General features: G+C 34.4%; 1 protein-coding gene across 1 annotated transcript; it reads right to left on the bottom strand.

Annotated features, from left to right (window-relative positions):
• Positions 1-380: 380 nt before the first annotated feature.
• LOC130655648 (otoferlin-like) lies at positions 381-18998 on the bottom strand. Its single transcript, XM_057458426.1, has 31 exons — positions 18465-18998; positions 17823-17875; positions 16959-17047; positions 14933-15035; positions 14372-14562; positions 14235-14295; positions 13726-13927; positions 13168-13556; positions 12589-12841; positions 11604-12376; positions 10353-11204; positions 10168-10278; positions 9886-10080; positions 9533-9686; positions 8821-8900; positions 8541-8705; positions 8094-8228; positions 7701-7832; positions 7594-7629; positions 6606-6697; positions 5713-5886; positions 4953-5104; positions 4728-4864; positions 4356-4543; positions 4231-4281; positions 3708-3798; positions 3468-3567; positions 3217-3389; positions 2137-2237; positions 1439-1583; positions 381-641 (listed from the first exon to the last, which is right to left on the bottom strand). Exons 1-31 carry the CDS (start codon positions 18541-18543, stop codon positions 609-611), a joined length of 5490 nt encoding a protein of 1829 aa, XP_057314409.1. The 5' UTR covers positions 18544-18998; the 3' UTR covers positions 381-608.
• Positions 18999-19055: the final 57 nt, after the last annotated feature.

Genomic DNA, 19055 nt, shown 5'->3' with positions numbered 1-19055 from the left:
ACAACGTTTAAGATTTTCCTTTTTTAGCTATGAATATTTTCTGTCAATTTAAAACCAAACAAAATAGGGGTACTCAATAGGGGTACAAAGAAACAAGATGTTACGCATAGAAGGTGCAAACCACGGCACTTCTTTTTCATGTTTATTTTTATTGTATCTGTTTCAACAAAAATATTGCTGTATCCTTATTTCCAAACGTTTTTTTTAATGTTAGCTTTGTGGATATTGCTATTATTGGGAAAGGAGCCGTTATCAAACTGCCCAAACTTGACCCTACGACTTTCAAGTCGTAGTATTAGAAAGCAAAAAAGAACCACATGACGACATTGCTAAGTTCATCTCCAGTTTCAGATTAATACGGGGAGAGTTTATATTAAAAATAAAATTTGTTATTTACTGATAGAAAAAATATAATTATAAATTTATATTGAGATTAAATAGTATTGTTCTGACGGTTGTTTCTTCAAGTATAACTGATCATTCTTTCTGATGCAATTTTGTTCATGTCAGTTTTGTTCCACGCACACAACGGATGACAACAATTGTTCTTATAACGAAAGCAAGAAGCTGCCAAGTGAATTTATCTTTATTGCTGAATGTAATCGCATTTAAACAGACAACGTTTTCTTTGCCAGATATCCCTGATAAAAAAAAACGACGCACGACATTTACAACGACATAAGCACGACATAACAACGACGTATATTAGACGTGTGCGTTGAGAAATGCGTCAGAATATAATGGTGTTTTATATAATAAGATAAATAATAAGGAACTTCAAAGAACTCACAAAGAGAGGGAACTGGAACTAAAATGCAGAAGGATAATAAATAACAGGTACGAAAAACTTGCAGTTTTAATTTCCTCCAAAAATGATTTTAGATCAAAACGTCAGAGATTAAAGAAGAAAATGAAAAGCAATACATTTTTATAACAGATTTGCATGATTTCATGCGAGAGTAAAACACAAGCTAAGAGATACCATGTGCTAACTGTTGACGAATTTTTAAAACTAGCGCAATAGTCTTCTTGTGAGTCACTTTTAGAAACAACTCTTAATGGTCTATTCTAATACCATATTAACCGCAGCAACATTTAGTTAACGCTAATGCGGCTGTTATGACTTGTAAGCACAACGACCTGTTAAAATTCATGACAACAACCAAGGTAGTTGATCAACGCAACACAATCATTAAGAATGAACAACGATCTTAAATTTTGCAATATTAGCCGGTGTTGCAACATGACATTGTAATTAATGTACCTCAGGCTAGTGCGTTGCTGTGGCTTTTAAAAACATTAATATAACTAAATATAATCTCCTCATGAGCATTGAGCGTGGCTGGTCTCGTTAAAATATATGTTTCAACGGTGTCAAGACATTTTGTTAAGATATCAAGTGAGAAATTAACTTTTTTACAGGGGCGGAGATACTCACCGGTAGGGCGTAAAAGAAGAATCCCACCAACATTAATAACAGAAGAACGATCAATATCTTGAGTGCCGCCCATTTGAAGTTATTGAAAAGCAACCGTAGTGTTCTTAAGGGACTAAGGAATAAACGTAAATTTTCTTCGGGACGACTAAAAAATAAGAGTAGAAAGATAATCATACAGAGATAAAAAAAATCACTTACAGATAAATAACAATAGAAAAATATAGAAAAATGCATAATGCAAAAGAAATTTTGTTTTGAAGTACGAATGCAATTTTTTTAGAAAACACGAAATATTACTAAAATAGCGAAAGCGATATAGTTTTAATTTCCCACGGGCTAATTAATAACCAGTCTTCTTTATTAATGTTTCCGCGAGAAATCAGTCGTGTTACGGAAACACGAAATGCGATATATAAAGACGGGCGAACTCTCTTGAACTTATTCATTGGCTACCGACTAATCCCTATAATATCATTAGCATTATTTATTCTGTCCGTCTGTAAAAAAGGGTCGTGCTACGGATATACGAAATCATTATGCACAAAGTAGGTAATGCGAGATGTAAATGTCGTGTGAGTTTTCCACTCGTTAATCGCACATTTAAATAATAGATAAAGCATTACGTCACTATTTTAGTTGCCATGGTAATGTCAACTAGTCTATGAACAGTTTATGAAAACAATAAAGAAAACATGTACTTAGGTTTTTCCAAAGCATGTGGTTCCTCTCTTCGTATTCCCACAGGATTACCTTCTGCTTCCTCCTTCGTTACTAACTCTAATTCCAACTCGACTCGGCCCTATACAATATTAAGGTACGTAGAAACGCTTAGATTGTATCACGGCGTGTTCTAACATAATACCGACATCGTAATATAAGTTCCAAGTAACATCGCCAACAACTTTTTGAAAACAACAAGGGAAAAAACCTTTAAAAGACAAATATAAAAACATGCTAAACATTTTCTGGTAGAAATTCGTTTTTCTTTTCGTGAAGTAAAAAATGTGTTGTAAATTTTTAATGAAAGCAAAATGTAAATGGGATGGATCGTGTCTTTTTTTAAATAGCTGAACACTGAGAACGTTTTTCCAATTTTTTATTTAAATTTAACTAAAAACAAGTCAGGCGATATATACACATATGAAAGAAGTTTTACGTACATGGCAATGCAGTAGTAAACATGAAGCTATATCATTCAATTCAGAGTCCTTTTGCCCACAAAGAAGCTTGTTGGGCAGACTAGCAAGTGAATAGCCTGCTAGTTCTTTTATGTTTCATTTGATTAACCCAACTGCGTTCTAAGGGTTTTTTGTCACTCGACACCAGCCCTAATGCAAGACATAAAGGCCTTGGAAACAAGGTTGTTAATCAAACTCTTCCTCTTTGTGTTTTTAACTATGTAGCTATTTGTTTTTAACTCTTTATCTCAATATGAGTGACTTTTTCAAACTGATAAATTTAAAGAAATATTTAGCCTCCAATCTCATCTGCGGAGCTCTGGGAAGGAGAGTGACTTGGCCGTACAATTTTAAGTTAAATTTATCAATAAAAGTTTTCATGACGCTTCCTCATTACCAATCTCTTTTTGATAGCAAGGTTGATAATCTTAGCTGATAAGTTATTTAAAAAAATGTTTTTAAGAAGAATGGAATGTCGATTTTCATGTGACGATCACAACAATAACTGGGATAATGTTAGAGAAAATTCTCAAATAAGAGTGTATAAGCACCATATTGCTTTGGAACTTTAGGACACGTAATTGGTCAAGTGACACCTACTTTTTCTTCCACGCCATCCCCTGAAGAAAATGGCCACCATCCTCTCAAAGATTGACACTTGAATAATGATGGATGATCGTGGTTCTTCTTGCGATGCAGATATTGATCGTACGTCCAGCCGATAGGCTTGCCATAATATGGAGGAATTTTCAATAATGGAATCTTTAAAAGACCTACAATAAACGACACAATCTAGTAAGTCAACCTCGTTGATATAAATTTACTATGGGAGATTTTTAAGAGGTTCCTACCTATGACTTCGTCAGCTGTGATGACGTCAGCTTCCATACACTGCAGGGTAAGGATAGGTGGGACGCACTGCTCTGTTTCTTCCAAGGCGAATGCGGACAGCTAAAAAAAAAAGAATCACATTTGCTAATTCGACGGCAAGCGAGAATTCCTAGCTCTTTTTTAATGATGTATACTTTTCAAGTAGAGGGTTCGACCTTCTCAGATAGAGGCTGTGAAGGTAACATATCTTATTGACATACTTTTTTCTGGTGAACAAATTGTTTTTTAGCTTGATGATACTTAAAGGGAAATAAAAATCTCCAATTAAACATGGCGCTTCCATCTGTGGATCTAAAGATAAAAAAGGGAAAAGATAAATAGATCAAGAATAATCTCGTACAGAAAGGGCATCCTTGTTATCCATTAGAGGACAAATCACGTATGTATACTGCCAAAAGTCAGGCAAGATTGAATCCCGTAATTCCTGAGGACTAGGCTGTTATGAAAAGTTGTTTTAGAAAGAGAATGACTAACGCTACTTGACTGTACGAAGTATGAACCATTCAGGTCTTTTCTTAACCGTCTATTGCAATTCAAGTTTTGGATGGGTACTTTTAATCTAAGTGTTGAATAAGAAATATTTGATCCACAAAAACGCAAAGGGACGCTAAGTCATTATCTCAGCGGTAAACGTGTTCCGTCCAATACACGTACCTATTTGACCAACGGTTGAATTAAAAATAAAACAAAAAAAAATCAAACCAAATAAGACGAATAACGAACCTGTAATGAACGTCTGTCTTTTGTTTCTCGTCGTAGAGTCCTTCCAACCAACTAAAAAGAATAAAATATTTTCACACAACATTCATGACACTAACATTCGTTTAGTAAGACACAACACCACATACCCTCTTACATACACGTCACTTGATGCCATACCAAGCATAACGCTATTCTCTAAGAGAGGAACTTTCTCACAGTTCCAGATAATGATACGTAGTTCGTATTGTTTTGGTTTTTGTTTTGAAATATCCACAGGAGGTAAGACTAACATTTGATCCATTGGGAATAGATCCACCCACATCAGTATTTCACCCTGGGTGGTAAAAAGTACGTTAGTAAGAAACGCTGAAGGTATGACTAAGGTACCTGAAGGCTTACAATCTAGAGGTAAAATTATTTGCTGAAATTATAGTAGATATTCGTCTAATTTTTGAAAACAATTCCATGTTTTGAGTAAGGAAACACAGGAAAAGAAGGTCTTTATAACACCACTATACCTGTGGCAAGGATGGACGCTGTGGATTATACAAAGTCCTAGTTTCTATGTGCTCAGGCACAAGACGATATCCATTGGGCAAGTTTTGATATGCACGTAAGGCTTCAAGTGCTTTATCCTCATCGTTTTTTAAATGCTCTAAACATTATGAGAGTCTGTATTTCTCCATACGAAATATAAAATAATTATAAAGGTGAAAATTCATACATATCTGATCTTAAAATACCTCTACGCAGAGTATCTTTCTTAGCAGGACAGCACTCGTCGATATAACATCCGATTTCTCGGTAACTTGGTTTACCTCGTTCATCTTTTGCACATAAGTCGTTTAAAATAGTCGAAGGTTTAACACCATCGCGCCAGGCTGTGTAACCGGACCTAAAGAATAAGTTCTGTCAGACGTCAGCAGAATAAAAAGAAGAAGTGCTTTACAAACTTAATACGGAGACAATTTTTTCAATTTGGAAACGAGGCAGGGCTACAAACCTTGTAAACATGGCGTCGAGTTCTTCACAAGCTCATATTTATAAAAAAATTATTGTATAATATTGATGAAAATATTGAAGCAATAGTTATTAAAAATTATGTTCACAATCAAAGAAATAGAAGAACATCGACTGAAAAGTGGAAAAAGAAAGGCTTTAGTAAAAACAAGAGATCGTGGTATGCAAGGACCTTTCGTCGAATGATATTTATACCAAACATTACAAAACATTTTCAAGGTCAAAGGGGTATGTAAAGTGAGTATGAAGAGTGATATAAATTTTGGTATTGGTATTTGGAATTGGTATAATTTTCATGGGCAAAAAAGGCTATGAGACTATTTTGCCCTTTTCCCAATAGCCAACAGTGATATTTCATACAAAAATAATATACTGTGAACAAAAAATCCTGGGCGCCAAGGTATATATTTACATCATTAAAAAGTTTTTAATACTTTATCGAGCACAAATATTAGATAAATATTTAGGGTTTAAAATGCTTACGTTTTGTATTCTGGTGCCAATCCACAAGTTGCGCGATGCTTGCTGTAAAATCTGTTTTCAATGTCAATTTTCGTTTCGCCAATCAAATCGTTGGAACCTGGCAGCAAGTCCCAATCATAAACTTGTACTGTGAGAAGATTATCGAAAGGAAGAAAGCCCTCGAACTCGAATAACCTGAAAATTACAATTAATTTTTTCACCAATTACCAAGGACTTGCAAGGGAAATAATAAAAATATAGGACAAACAGAAACACTCACTTGTGATTGGCTGATTATGTGCGAATATTTTTATCGAACGAAATGTGAACTTTGCTTCGAACAGAGTAAAACCTCGTGTATACAACTCGCTTCAGTTTAAGAATTCGCTTTACTTTTCAGAATTTGTTTCTTTGGTTAGACAAAACGCGCTAAAAACATGGTCGTGAGATATTTTTTTTTTAAACCTTGTTAGCCTTTTTGTAACATACTTCAAGTGCAGAAATTTTCGCGAAAAAAGAAAACTTTCGTAAATGAAAAAATTCGTAAATTTTTCTATTTTGCGAATATAAACTTTTGCGAAAGAGCCATATTAAAAGATTTTGTGAAATAGATTTTCGCGAATCAATGTTTTTAAAAAATGTCGCGAGCAATAACTTTCGCGATTGACTAAAAGTTAACTTCAAAAATTTCAAGAACTGAACCTGAAATTAAAACTGAAATAGACCATTTCTGTGAACTTGCACTTGCATAAATGAAAACATTATTAACAATAATTTTCGCGAATAAAAGGATTAATGGTAAATTTCGCGATATAAAATTTTGCAAATTTGGTCAAAATTTGCTAAGCGTCACCAGTGAATGGAAAACTGTTAAAGGCACACATTAAATGGAATGACAATAAAAAACAGCATGCCTTCCGAACTCAGGTTGTAGCGTTCCCGTCTCATGATTGTCAGAATCGGAAATTCTTTTATCACCAAGTTTCACCACCAAAAATGGATCAGCCTACAAGATGAAACAATGCAACTTATTACATAACTAATTTTTTTTAAAAAATAACCTTTTGTGGAAAGTTTACACTCTTTTTCACACAGGTTATATTACGGTTAGCAAAGGTCAAATTTGACCATTTATTTGGTATTCAAGTACGTGAACACGAATGGGTGATGACGGAGGGTGTTGTTTTGGAGAGTTTATGCACCAGTCCGATAGCTTTCTTTACGATAAAATTGGTTTCTTCTAGCCTTCTTTTCTTGCAGTGCACACCAAAACAAATCTTTGTGTACATTTACTTTGCCTTAGGTCCCTGACCGCGCATTAAATTAAAAATGTCGACATGAACAGGGACTATCTGCAACGGCGTTGTCGTTGACTTTTCATGAAAGCACGTCATATGTAAGAGGCGCCAAAAAATTGATTACGAATAACGAAACGATAGCGAACAAAAAATAAAATCAAAAAAAATATGGCTACTGTCAAAATTGCAAAAAAATTCGACACTGAGAACAAGTCAACACAAAATTTAGAACAAAAACTTATTTACTTTATTTTCGCTTTTTTGTGTGCTTTAATCAGCACTATCTTAAATGGCATTTTTACTTGGTTAAAATATCCGACGTTCTACCCACATCTTAACTAATTCTATTTGCGTCGAAGAGAGAAAGTCAACTTTGTTTTTGAGCGGGTTTACCCTGATCTACACATGCGCATTGAGAAAATAATAATATTTTCTCCGTCGTAGATGGTCCCGTCCTTTTTTCACAAGATCGCTATTAAATGTACAAAAGGTTTTTCCACAACAACTAAGAAGCTTTTCCAAAGCAAATAATTCTGATACTATAAAAGAATAAGCTAAAACCATAACAAAGTGACTAATGAAAAGATGAAGTCACGTCACTTACTTTTCCAGAAAAATCCTTCGGGAATAAATGCTTAGCCTAGAACATAGAAAGCAAGTTTATAATACGAATAGGTGAGATGTTGTACAACAAATAGCCTAGTTACTTACAGCGACACAGTAAACTCGCACTAGAATTTTAAAAGGGTCGTTCGATGGAAGGTTGTAAAACGTTCCGTAAGGACCATTCGTTAACATATTAGCATTTCGTAACAAACTTTTCTTCCAAATGCGTACAGCTCCCTAGAAAATGAAACGTTTCAAATATAATATTTTCACTAAAGTAAACAAAACGGACCAAATACATTTCCCTAACTGTTTTTTTTAATAGCTATAAACTCAAGCATTAACAGAGGATCCGTGAAGAAGAGTTAATCTTCTCCTTTGCAAGTCACACACAGAGGGACGGTTAAACGGCGAGCGTTCTAATATGGATATTGATTCTATCCGCAATCATATTTTTGTAATCCTGTTTAATCATGGAGGTTTCTTGGTTTAACTTACTTTAATTTTTCCTTTCTTGTTTTTCTCATTCTCTGATGAGCCAACTTGGGTGTTATGCTTGCCATGATGAATAGGAAAAGACATTATAAAGTCATTGAAATTATTGAACTCCTTCTCCAACTCATGGTTGAATATCTATAAGTCAAAATTTTGTCTAGAGGCACCTAACATGGGCCAGAGATAAATAACTGTTCACATGTATATAGCATTGTGAAGAAGCGTATATTATTGTTCACTTTCACACATACAATATCAATATCTTAGAAATGACTATTCCGGTTTTGATTCTGCTCAGTAATGGTTAACAAAACTCGACAATTTGTTTGAAAATCCTCAATGGGTGAAATGCGATGTTTCCAATATCAAAAGCGAAAAGTGGTCCTGGGAACGAGGTTGAAAAAAGAAAGGAAGGAGTTAACAATTTTGTGGGATTAGAAAAAATCATACGGTGATCCTCAAAACGTGTTTTTCATCAGATGTCTGATCGCGCTCTTCGTCAACTAAATCAGCTATCGAAGCGTAATATCTCGTCCACCAATTAAAAGCCGTCCCGTCAGCAGAAACATCAGCAGATTTCTTCTTTAACGTAGGCGTGTCTGCCTTTTCATGTGACTAAAAATTGAAAATAATTTGTCGTGATTGCTAACCCATTTTTCATAAAATAGGAAAAAGTTTTTCAACATTTCAAACTACGCTTTCAAACAAGGCTGCAAGTAAAAACGTATACCTTGTCTTTCGTCGACTTCTGATCTTGGCTTTTTGTCGGTTTGTCTTTTACCATTAGCGTAGAAGGCGATAAGTTTGCTTCTGAAAAGAAGAAGTATGCTTCTAGAAAGAAGAAACGCATCCACCTGGAAAAAAGAAACTCATTCTCCTGGAAGGAAGAAACGCATTCTTCTGAAAAGAAAAAACACATCCTTCTGGAAAGAAGAAACGCATCCACCTAGAAGGAAATAACGCATTCTCCTGGAAGGAAGAAACGCATCCTCCTGAAAGAGAGAAACGCATTCTTTTTAAAGGATGAAACACTCACTTGGAAAGTTGCAACACTCCAAACTAAGCAAGTTAAGTATTCGATATGAAAGTTTTAACTTTCTCAATTGAACGATTTATTTATTTGCCATTTGTTCGCTTTCCTCATTCTGTTTGAGACATTGATAGGTCTTACAACATTTAAACATAGATAGTTTTTGCCTTACAAATCACATGATAGATGGTTTTTTACCATGCAAATGGTATGATAGATGGTTTTATCATGCAAATGGTATGATAGATAGTTTTCACTGTGGCACCATTAATGCTTTTTACCTTTTTATCGACCAATTTGTATGGGTGCAGCCATCTTTCGTGTGATCTTTAAGTCAAAATTATCATGCAATTTGCAACAAAATCATCTATGGTACAATTTTGCTTTGCACATATTTTGTTAAGAATCTTACGTTTTTCTCTTAAATATTTTTGAACATCAGTACAAAAAAATTCTTTCAGTGAATTGCTTGTATACGTGCCAACCAAATATGATCTTCCGAACCTCCGATGCTCATAGACTTTAAGGGTAAGAGTTGGTAAAAAATTCTCCATCGCCGGGAGTTCCTTTAAAGAGAAAAGTTCAAAACATTTGAATGAAGTGAATACCATTGTGGGAGACGCATAAACAACATTCTATTAAGTGACTTATTTAAATATAACTGTTATTATCGTTTTATTAAGTTTTATCACGGATTTTGTATGGTATAAAGCGAAATAAAAATGGGTACAAAAAAAACATAAAACGAAATATATCACCACATACCACATCGAATAAAACCACTTGGTCTGGAAAGTTTGGATTTTTCAGAGCATTAGGACAAATTTTTGACCGAATTTTACGATGTTTTTTCCTATCAGACACAAGTTTAACGTCGTGAGCAATGTCTGCGAGAATTTGCGGTTTCATAACCTTCAAAGCATGCAACCGTTTCATTTCTCGAACACCCCAAAACAGCATCTAATTTAAAAAAAACAACAACATATAAATCAACAAACACCCAGAAACCAGTAACAACTGTAAATAAAAAAAATAATATTTTATTACCTCGACGCGATAAGACTCCATTTTAGGTCTAATGGCGTCAGGAATTGGGTAAAAGGCATATCCACGCCTGGAAACAATTGAAGGCTCTAGAGGGATGTTTTTAGCAGTGGACTAAATAAAAAATGAATAGCAACTAGATAACTAGGAAATATAACATAATTATATTCACAAAATGAAACACATACTGGAAATAGCTCAAAAGCTGCAAGTATTTCGCCAACTTGCTCATCGCCCATCATAATAGGATACCACTGCAATTCGGCTGGAACATATAAACCACTCTGTATAAACGTTGGCTGAGCTACCGTGCGACCAAGAAACTCTTCATCGTCATCTATGTCTTCATCAAACACGTCAATCAAAATGACAGGAGGTCGCGCTATTACGTCATCAACGTCACCATAAAGTGTGATGTCTTTAAAGGTAAACATTTGATCCCATACCGGCGTTCTTGTTTGTGGAATAACCCTAGTTTTTTCAAGATAACGTCCGAATAAAACGCGGGCAAATGGATCCGATAAACCTGACGCATCGGAGCCAAGAACCGCCCTAGCTTGATACATGTGCGCCCGCAACGTGTATTTATTCAAGTCTTCATAAATTAAATATGGCGGAAATTTTCTTTCGTGAGAAGGCAAAGTGTAACCTCTGGGGGCGTTTGTAAGATAAATCTGATCTTCGTCGTCGTTAGGATAATAACCTAACCACATTCGAATCTCCATTTTTGCTTGAATTGATTTCTCATATCTGTCTGCACTGCTATGCGAAGGAGAGCGAAGAAAAACCGTCTGGAGAATGCCACAATTCACCCCACTTTTGAAATCATCATCACAATGCAGTATCTCCATGGCAGGAATGCGTGCGTAGGCCATCCTTTTGCCTCCACTAATCATCCAAATAATAACATCGGGGAGGGAGTGCTGTGGATCATTCATTAATGTTGCCATTTCTTTTTCGAGAGTGGTATACGCTTCAATCAACGATACCATATCACTTACCTTCTCCATTAAAGCGTACATCTTCTTGTTTAGAAGTTTCTAAAACAAGAAAAGGTACAGTTTCAAGGGGATAATTATACTTATTATGCCTATAGTTGGTTTGCTTGCATCTGATAGCATATTTCTGTATTTTGCTCGTCCACTCAGCATTCGTAAAAATAAATCATATAGGAAAACAATGCAAACTTTCTGTGGGGATGGTGGGGGGGGGGGAGAGAGGGGTGGAATTAAACAGAAATTACAAAAATCTAATAAAAACCTTGTTGAATCTTGTTAAATGTTTAGGGAGTTTTCTACAAACTACTTGCACTTTGCTCATTTCGATAAATTAATAAATAACGGAGTAAGCGCAGGGGGTGGGTTAAAATAGAATAAAAATAAGAATGGAAGGACTCGGTACTCAAGGAACACTAGATTAATAAATGAAAAATAGCTTACAAATTTATCCAAGCGGTAGCGCATTATCCTTTTATCCAAATCGTTGATTTCGTTATTTTTATTCAAACAAGTTTTGATTGTAGCAATAATAAAGTTAAAATGATGATCAAGTGAATTCCGGACTTTTTGCAGCCTGAGTTTATCAAGTTTAAAACCTTCCATTTTTCCTTTCATTTCTAGTTTTTGGTCTTCCAAGAAGTAAAAGATTTTCTGAAGCATAGTCGCTTGATACGCGCGGTAAGTATTTTCCATGTGAGAGAATGTACAGTGCAAACTTGGTTTTTCCGTCCCAATGTCGAGATGACAGAACTTACGCGTTCCAGATATTTTCGAGACGTACGCTTTTGTAAATTTTCTGCACATCTTCGGACATTCTGTCGACACCAGCAAAGGTTGTTTCTGATTATTGATATTAGAATTGACGTCTACTTGAGGTTCTGGAACGGCCGGATCATTCGACGCCATGGTGATCTCGAACATAACAGATTTCTCTGCCAAACTTCTATCAATTAAACTAACATCATATATAGTTGAATATAAGAGAAACTGCTTTTTGGTCGGTGTTACAGCGAAAGCGACGTCAGTTGTTTTACTGACCTTTGTACTTTCCTTCATATCATTCTTGTTAATGCTGGAGCAGACGACAGAAACTAGAAGCTTTCCACGATAACTGTTCCCCTCAGCAAACCCTTCGTTAATATAAGCCCACCTATCGTATTCACGCGATGAACCATAAAGATGGATCCAACTGGGACCAAAAAGTGATACAAGACCTGAAACGAAAAATAAATACTGCGTAATGAAATACGAACTTGGTAAACACCCATTTACTTACCAAACTGTTAACAAAGCCCTATATTACCCTATATTGGGCAAGCTTAGATAATATCGTCCATTATTTAAAAACAATATACACATTTTGTTTTATTAGGAATACATAAATAACACCCTTTTGTAAAAAAGAACACGAAAACATCTTCTGTACCTGCTCCTTCATTCTGAAAAGAGTGTACTGAAGCCATATCACTATCTTCGTCATCAGCACGCATGACATCATCAACGTCAATAAGATGCGTTGCGATTGGTTCATCCGCAATGGCATTGCTATCTCGTAACTGGATTTTAAAGTGTTTAAACATGGGTGGGAAAAAATCTTTAAACGTTAGCACTTCGTTAAATTCTGGATCTTCTTTTCCCTTCACAACGCTCGTCTTAAGTTTTTTACTGCCGAAGGTAACCTAAATAAAATTCAGTGAGCTCGATCTCATGAGTGACAACAGTTGCATGAGACCTGCTTTTGAATTTCACAAAACTACAACAAAAGTTCAAGCTTTTTTTCAAGGTTATTTTTAATGGTAAAGCATCGGATGCAAAGTTTATAACAAGACTAGTCGTTCCTTGAAAAAATCCACGGGGTCGTCCGTCTTTAAATTACACGCTATTTTCTATGCAATGTTTAATGAAAAAACGATATGTTTCTTGCAATGTCAGCAATATATATTTACTGCAGTTTTTACACATTTTATCACTGGTATTAAAAACTTTTCAAAAAGAAGGGACATACCTCAACATAGGTGTCCATCAATTCGTTATGTTTGCCACCCAAAGCTCTCTTCATGCTACCAAGAATAGAACCTGAAGCTGCTGGAACTTTTTCCGCTTTAAAAATCGTGACTGAATACTTGTAAACATCCCGAGGTTCTTCTGTACCTTCTGGTAATAAACGTTCGTGATTTTGTTCTTTCTTCGAAGTTGAGCTTTTTTCATTAAAAATGTTGTCGCCTTCACAGATCACACTAACGGTTGTGAGAATCAAACCGTTGACGCTAAATCCACCGACATCTTGAAGCACAGCCCATTTTTTATTGAAGCAATGCGTATCTTGTTTGTAAACAGTCCATAAATCGAACTCAGCTTGACCAATCAACTCTCCTTTCCTTGCGACACTTCTACCTAAATTTAGATTCAGGTGGATCATAGTTGATTAGTACAAGAAACATAAAATTTTTATTACGCATTCACCAAATTTTTTGATTGTATAATCGTTTTTGGTTGGTTTTAATAAAATAAGTTTAGGATGTAGATATTTTAAAGGGGCTTTTGAACAAAAAACAGAACTAACCGGTATATACTTTCAATTGGAAGACAGTATCTAGAAAACGGACTTTATTTTGTTTAAACTCGAGCACAAAATTCTCATTCCAGATAGGTTTGTTTGTCTGTTGTTTGATAGATGTAGATTCTTTTTTATCACCAACAAAAATATCCACCACTGGGTCAGAAACTTGACCAAACAGGTCGCCTTCATGGATCTCCACTCGAACCTTAATAAGACGTAAAATAGAGCTTAAAAAAAGTGATTATATTAATAAATTTAAAAATATAAAACATAGAAAATTATATTTTTATAAAAATGTTTATCAATTGCAAGGAAGAATTAAAGTAAGAAGTGGATACATGACATTCAACTTCGACCTGTTTATCTCTTGATGTAAGAGAGAGAAAAGTCCTAGGCTCGAGTTTCATAAAGCTTGACTTTCAAGTCAAAACAATTCATTCTCCAATTGAAACATGTTAATTATTCTGACAAATTAGGATTCTGAATTTTTGTAAATAATGCAAGACATCTACCTGCCATTCCTTCTCGTGACTGATAGAAAGTTCTGAAAATCTTGCTCTTGGATTTATTGACCTAAACATAATAAAATTGTTAGTAACAATTAAAACTTTTGTTTTTGTTGTTGTTTAAAAATAAAACAATGACTCACGCAACATCATTAGTAGTGAGTGATTCGTGCGATGTATGCAAACTACCTCCTTCATAATCTAATAGATTTTGCTGGCTTGTTGTGAGGCTGGTTAAATGACTTGTATCAAGCAAGTTTTCAGAACTGATTTCCAATGGAATGTACGTGTTTTTTCTTGGTGGAGTGTACTGTACGTTGAAATTGATACTCGCCTACGAAGGTAAATCAAACACCAAGACACTCTACCATGTTTGGAAATATCGTTACCATGGTTACGTACTGACTTATTTTATTGCTAATGGAGTGGAAAGTATTTTGGCTAAGAAATGTTTCCGTTAATAAGTAATGTCACTTTGTTGTTGTATACTCATAGTAGTAACAGTGAATGAATGAATGAATTTCATTCATTCATTCATTTGTTCATTCATTTGTTCATTCATTCATTCATTTATTCATTCATTCATTCATTCATTTATTCATTTATTCATTTATTCATTTATTCATTTATTTATTTATTCATTAATTTATTCATTAATTCATTCATTCATTTTTTCATTCATTCATCATCTAGTTTCAACCTACCTCCAACCCATGTCCATCTTTATCCAACAAATTTTCCACAACATTCCAAACTTTTGTGAAATCATCAACTTCGTTCAAATTATATCTTAACTCCCCAATTAATCTAAAAAAATATGTTTCTCCACGATTTCTTTTTCTGAAACAACATAAGCATTCTCACAATGCTTAACATTTTCGCGCGACTTAAAATTTCGCGAGGAATTATTTTCACTCGACTGGTTCAAAAACGTTTTACAAAGATTCACAACTAATATGCTTTACCGTTTTAATCTAGTTTGATTTGATACTTTAATATGCAACGTCGTTTCCAGGACATTTTGGCTTGTTGATGAAGTTTCACTGCGTAATAACGGCCAGGGGCGACAAGACCCTGGGGACGAGGTTGTTTAATACGCCATGCGATGCTTGATGGTACAGTAACTGTTCATACACAAACTTATCAATGGTTGAGACATTTCAAATGTTTTGGTTGGTTAAATTACACGAATCTAGCCTAGGACTAGTGGTTCGCCTGCGAAAAATATACGGGTATTTGCCTGCCCCTACTCGCAGCTGGTTTACAAACGGAAAGTCGCGTATTATAAATATAGTTTTATGGTCGACAGACAAGTATTTGTATTCTACCGAAAAAATGAGTGTAATTTTTACTTCGTTATTTTTCAATTCTGAAGTGCAAAAGTTTATACTTTCCACTAGTGGTAAAACTTTAGTACATGAAGATTTTTCTTATAAACGAGTATTTCTGGGTGAGTTTGTCTTGAATGTAAAGAAAAATTTTTATATTACATTTTATAACAACAACTTCGCAAAAACGTGAAAAAAAATTGACCTGAATTTAAGCTCAATGAGAATTTCCATGGGAACGATGTTGCTAAATGTAATCCGAAAAAATGGTTAGCGATAAAAAAAACATTTGATTCCAGAAAAATCATGTTGTCATAGGAAAATTGCAAACCTCAGCAAAGTTTTATCATCGCCAATCAATTTCTTTTATGCTATACGATGCCAGCTAAGTTAAATCACTACAGCTGAAATCATTCAAAAGTTATTTGAGATGGTCAAACTTCCTCCCAGAAAGTATTCTCCAAAAGCGCAGCGTTGTCAATTTTCAAATAACTCCGGTCAAATACGACACAAGTGGCAAAAATTTAAAGTTTTGTTTTTACTATTATACTTGCCCGTCATGATTAGAGATTCAAACGGAGTAAAAAATTTTTGATAAAGAATGCATAAACGGGTGTGTAATACCAACCTCGTTCCCAGGGCTTTTTGTCTCTCAACGGCCCCGCGCTTATTGATAGGTGTGACGAAAAAAATCGCCGTCCGATATGCAAAAAAGAGACAACAGGACCTGGAATCGAAGTTTGTGTATTCCTAAATCTATATGAGAAATACCAACTGGAAGTTATGATTTAAATCGCATTTAAACCAGCTTTTTAAATTCTTCTGCAATTGCTCGTGAGTTATATCATTGTTTTAATTTATAAAATAATTCCGGCGGATAATTAGCGAGGATGGAAAAAAAATTGCGTTAATTATTGGCACATTAATTTGTACTTCGCGTTAAAAGATATATTGCGGTTTGTTCAACTCAGATATCAGATCGATAGTCAAAGGATCGCGATAACTCAATGACATAAGATCTTTCGGTTTTGGATAAAATAAAAGGTTGTAATAACTAACTTTACTTGCAAATCAAGAAATTATTGGGGATCCAAACAACATGGTTTGGTCCATAACTAAATTATTAATTTCTTAAAATTAGTTCCAGGAAATGTCCATTATCCTTCACTCTGACAGTCGTAAAGAATCAAAGTAAAACAAAAGATTTAAAACATAATTATACTAATAATAGTTTAAAGGTAAAAGAAGAAACACATGTCTACATAACTTAACCCACTCTCCCTTATAGCCCTCTTAACAGACGTTTTGGCTAATTTTATAAATCTAACAAACATTAATTTTTGCGGGGGGTGTTGAGTTGCGCAGTCTGATTTGTTAAGTCACCAAATATTACTCTACCCACCTATCATTAAAAACTTTGTTGTGCTGATACAACTCAAAGTCCAAAAAGTCATACTCTGAAATAACAGATGATAAAGTCCACTTAACTTCCTAAAACGAAAACGAAACGACGACGTTAAAATGACGGAAATAACACTGGACGTTAAACATGACGGGAACAACACTAGACGTTAAACATGACGGGAACAACAATGAACGTCTAGCATGACAGGAATAACACTGGACGTTAAACATGAAGGGAAGAACACTGGACGTCCAGCATGACAGGAATAACAATTGATGTCGAACATGACGGGTACAACAATGGACGTTCAGTATGACAGGGACAACACTGGACGTTAAACATGATGGAAACAACAATGTACGTTCAGCATGACAGGAATAACACTGGACGTTAAAGATGACGGGAATAACACCGGAAGTTAAACATGACAACGTTCAGCATGACAGGAATAACACTGAACGTTAAACATGACGAGAACAACACTGGACGTTAAACATGACGGGAACAACAATGGACGTTCAGTATGACAGGGACAACACTCGATGTTAAACATGATGGAAACAACAATGAACGTTAAACATCACGGGAACAAAACTGGACGTTAAACATGATCAAAAGAATTAAAAACAAATCTCAGTATTGCTTCAAAATTCTTAAGGTAGAAATTTCAGTCCTGAACGAGGAACTAACCAATTTTTGTACAAAATTAATGTTTAGAAACTGCATTATGTATTTAAGGAATTTTGTCTCTATTAAAAAAAACAATTTAGAGATTAACCATTGTAGTAAAAAATTAAATAAGTTAAAATATGGAAATAACAATTTTTATTTGTTTTCTGTGTTAAAAAAAAGTTTACTTACGTGAAATTGAACTTCACCCTTCGTTGTTTTTGCGTTGAGACTGTGAGTTATACCTATGTCGAATAATCCAAATAAAACAGATTAAAAAAGATATAGATAAAAAAATATATTTAATGGCGTACATGAAAGAATCATGATTCTCACACGAACAATAAATAAGAATTCCTGCTTTTTAAACATGTAAGCCGTACATGCAGCACTGTTTTAAAAACAATTTTTCTCGAAAACATTTTCATAATAATTACGTTACACACATTTTTGTAAGAATTATTTTGATAAGAAACATTATGGCTCAATTTCCTAAAAAATTGAAGAATATTCTATAAATAAGGCTTAATTATCAGACACCCACTTTGTCAAATTCGAGTAATCTGAAATATTTTTATAGCATTTCTTTAGAAGAAATTGAAAGCGTAAAGAAATATGTTTTGTGGTACATACAATCGCGCATATTTTGAAAATGTATTATACATTGTTTTGTTCATTTACTATCGCCCTTTTTCACGAGGCACAAACCAAAAAATACGATTCTTATAAAAAAAGTGTGTAACCAAATTTAAATGGAGATTATACCGATTTTAATTTGATCACAAGAATTAAAATAAAATTCAACATATAAAAGTTAATTTGTGCGAAACTTACCTCGAAATGACACTTTTAATGATTTTTCTTGCTTCCCTTTCGTGTTAGCAATAACTACATCTTTCAATATCAAGGCCATTTTTTTTAAATGCCATAAAAAGCGTTAAATTAAAATTAGCAAGAAACAAAACTATTTTCCATGTAATGTTTTTAATACAGGAAGATCGAAGATATTGATACGTTGATTAGCTTATTATACACAAGAGGCTTTTTTACAATTTTTCCTTGTCCTCTCTCTCTCCTACGTAAGTGCTTTTTCAGTGTAATTAAAATCGTCAATTCTTTTGAATTTCCGCATTATAATAAGTTGCATTTTGAAAATAATTAAGAACTTGAATCTTACACAAGCGACTTTCTCCTGCTCCTTTTAAACTTCAAATGCCGTACGTCAATAACGTCAAAATAAATGCCGTACGTCAATAACGTCAAAATATAACGCAGTTTGATCGATGAATTAAGATTGATGGAAAAAGGCTCTTTTTCTATGAAATAAAGCGAAGAAAAAAAATCGCATTAATTTTGGTCTTTTTACACCTGACAGAACATTTTGTGCAAACTCTCTTTTTCGCTTAAAACAGTACAGTGAATGGA

The sequence above is a fragment of the Hydractinia symbiolongicarpus genome, chromosome 8 (genome assembly GCF_029227915.1).
Source record: "Hydractinia symbiolongicarpus strain clone_291-10 chromosome 8, HSymV2.1, whole genome shotgun sequence".
NCBI classification, from domain to species: Eukaryota; Metazoa; Cnidaria; class Hydrozoa; order Anthoathecata; family Hydractiniidae; genus Hydractinia; species Hydractinia symbiolongicarpus.
The sequence above is the reverse complement of the archived record's forward strand: the minus strand, read 5'-3'. Positions and strand labels throughout refer to the sequence as shown.

Excerpts from the sequence above, each read along its gene's own strand:
- LOC130655648 (XM_057458426.1), bottom strand. The coding sequence starts at position 18,543 with ATGGCCTTGATATTGAAAGATGTAGTTATTGCTAACACGAAAGGGAAG. Across the intron at positions 14,563-14,932 it reads AAGATGGACATGGGTTGGAG|GCGAGTATCAATTTCAACGT; the intron begins GTAGGTTGAAAC and ends TTACCTTCGTAG. Across the intron at positions 8,901-9,532 it reads AAAATATTTAAGAGAAAAAC|AAGCAAACTTATCGCCTTCT; the intron begins GTAAGATTCTTA and ends TCTTCTTTTCAG.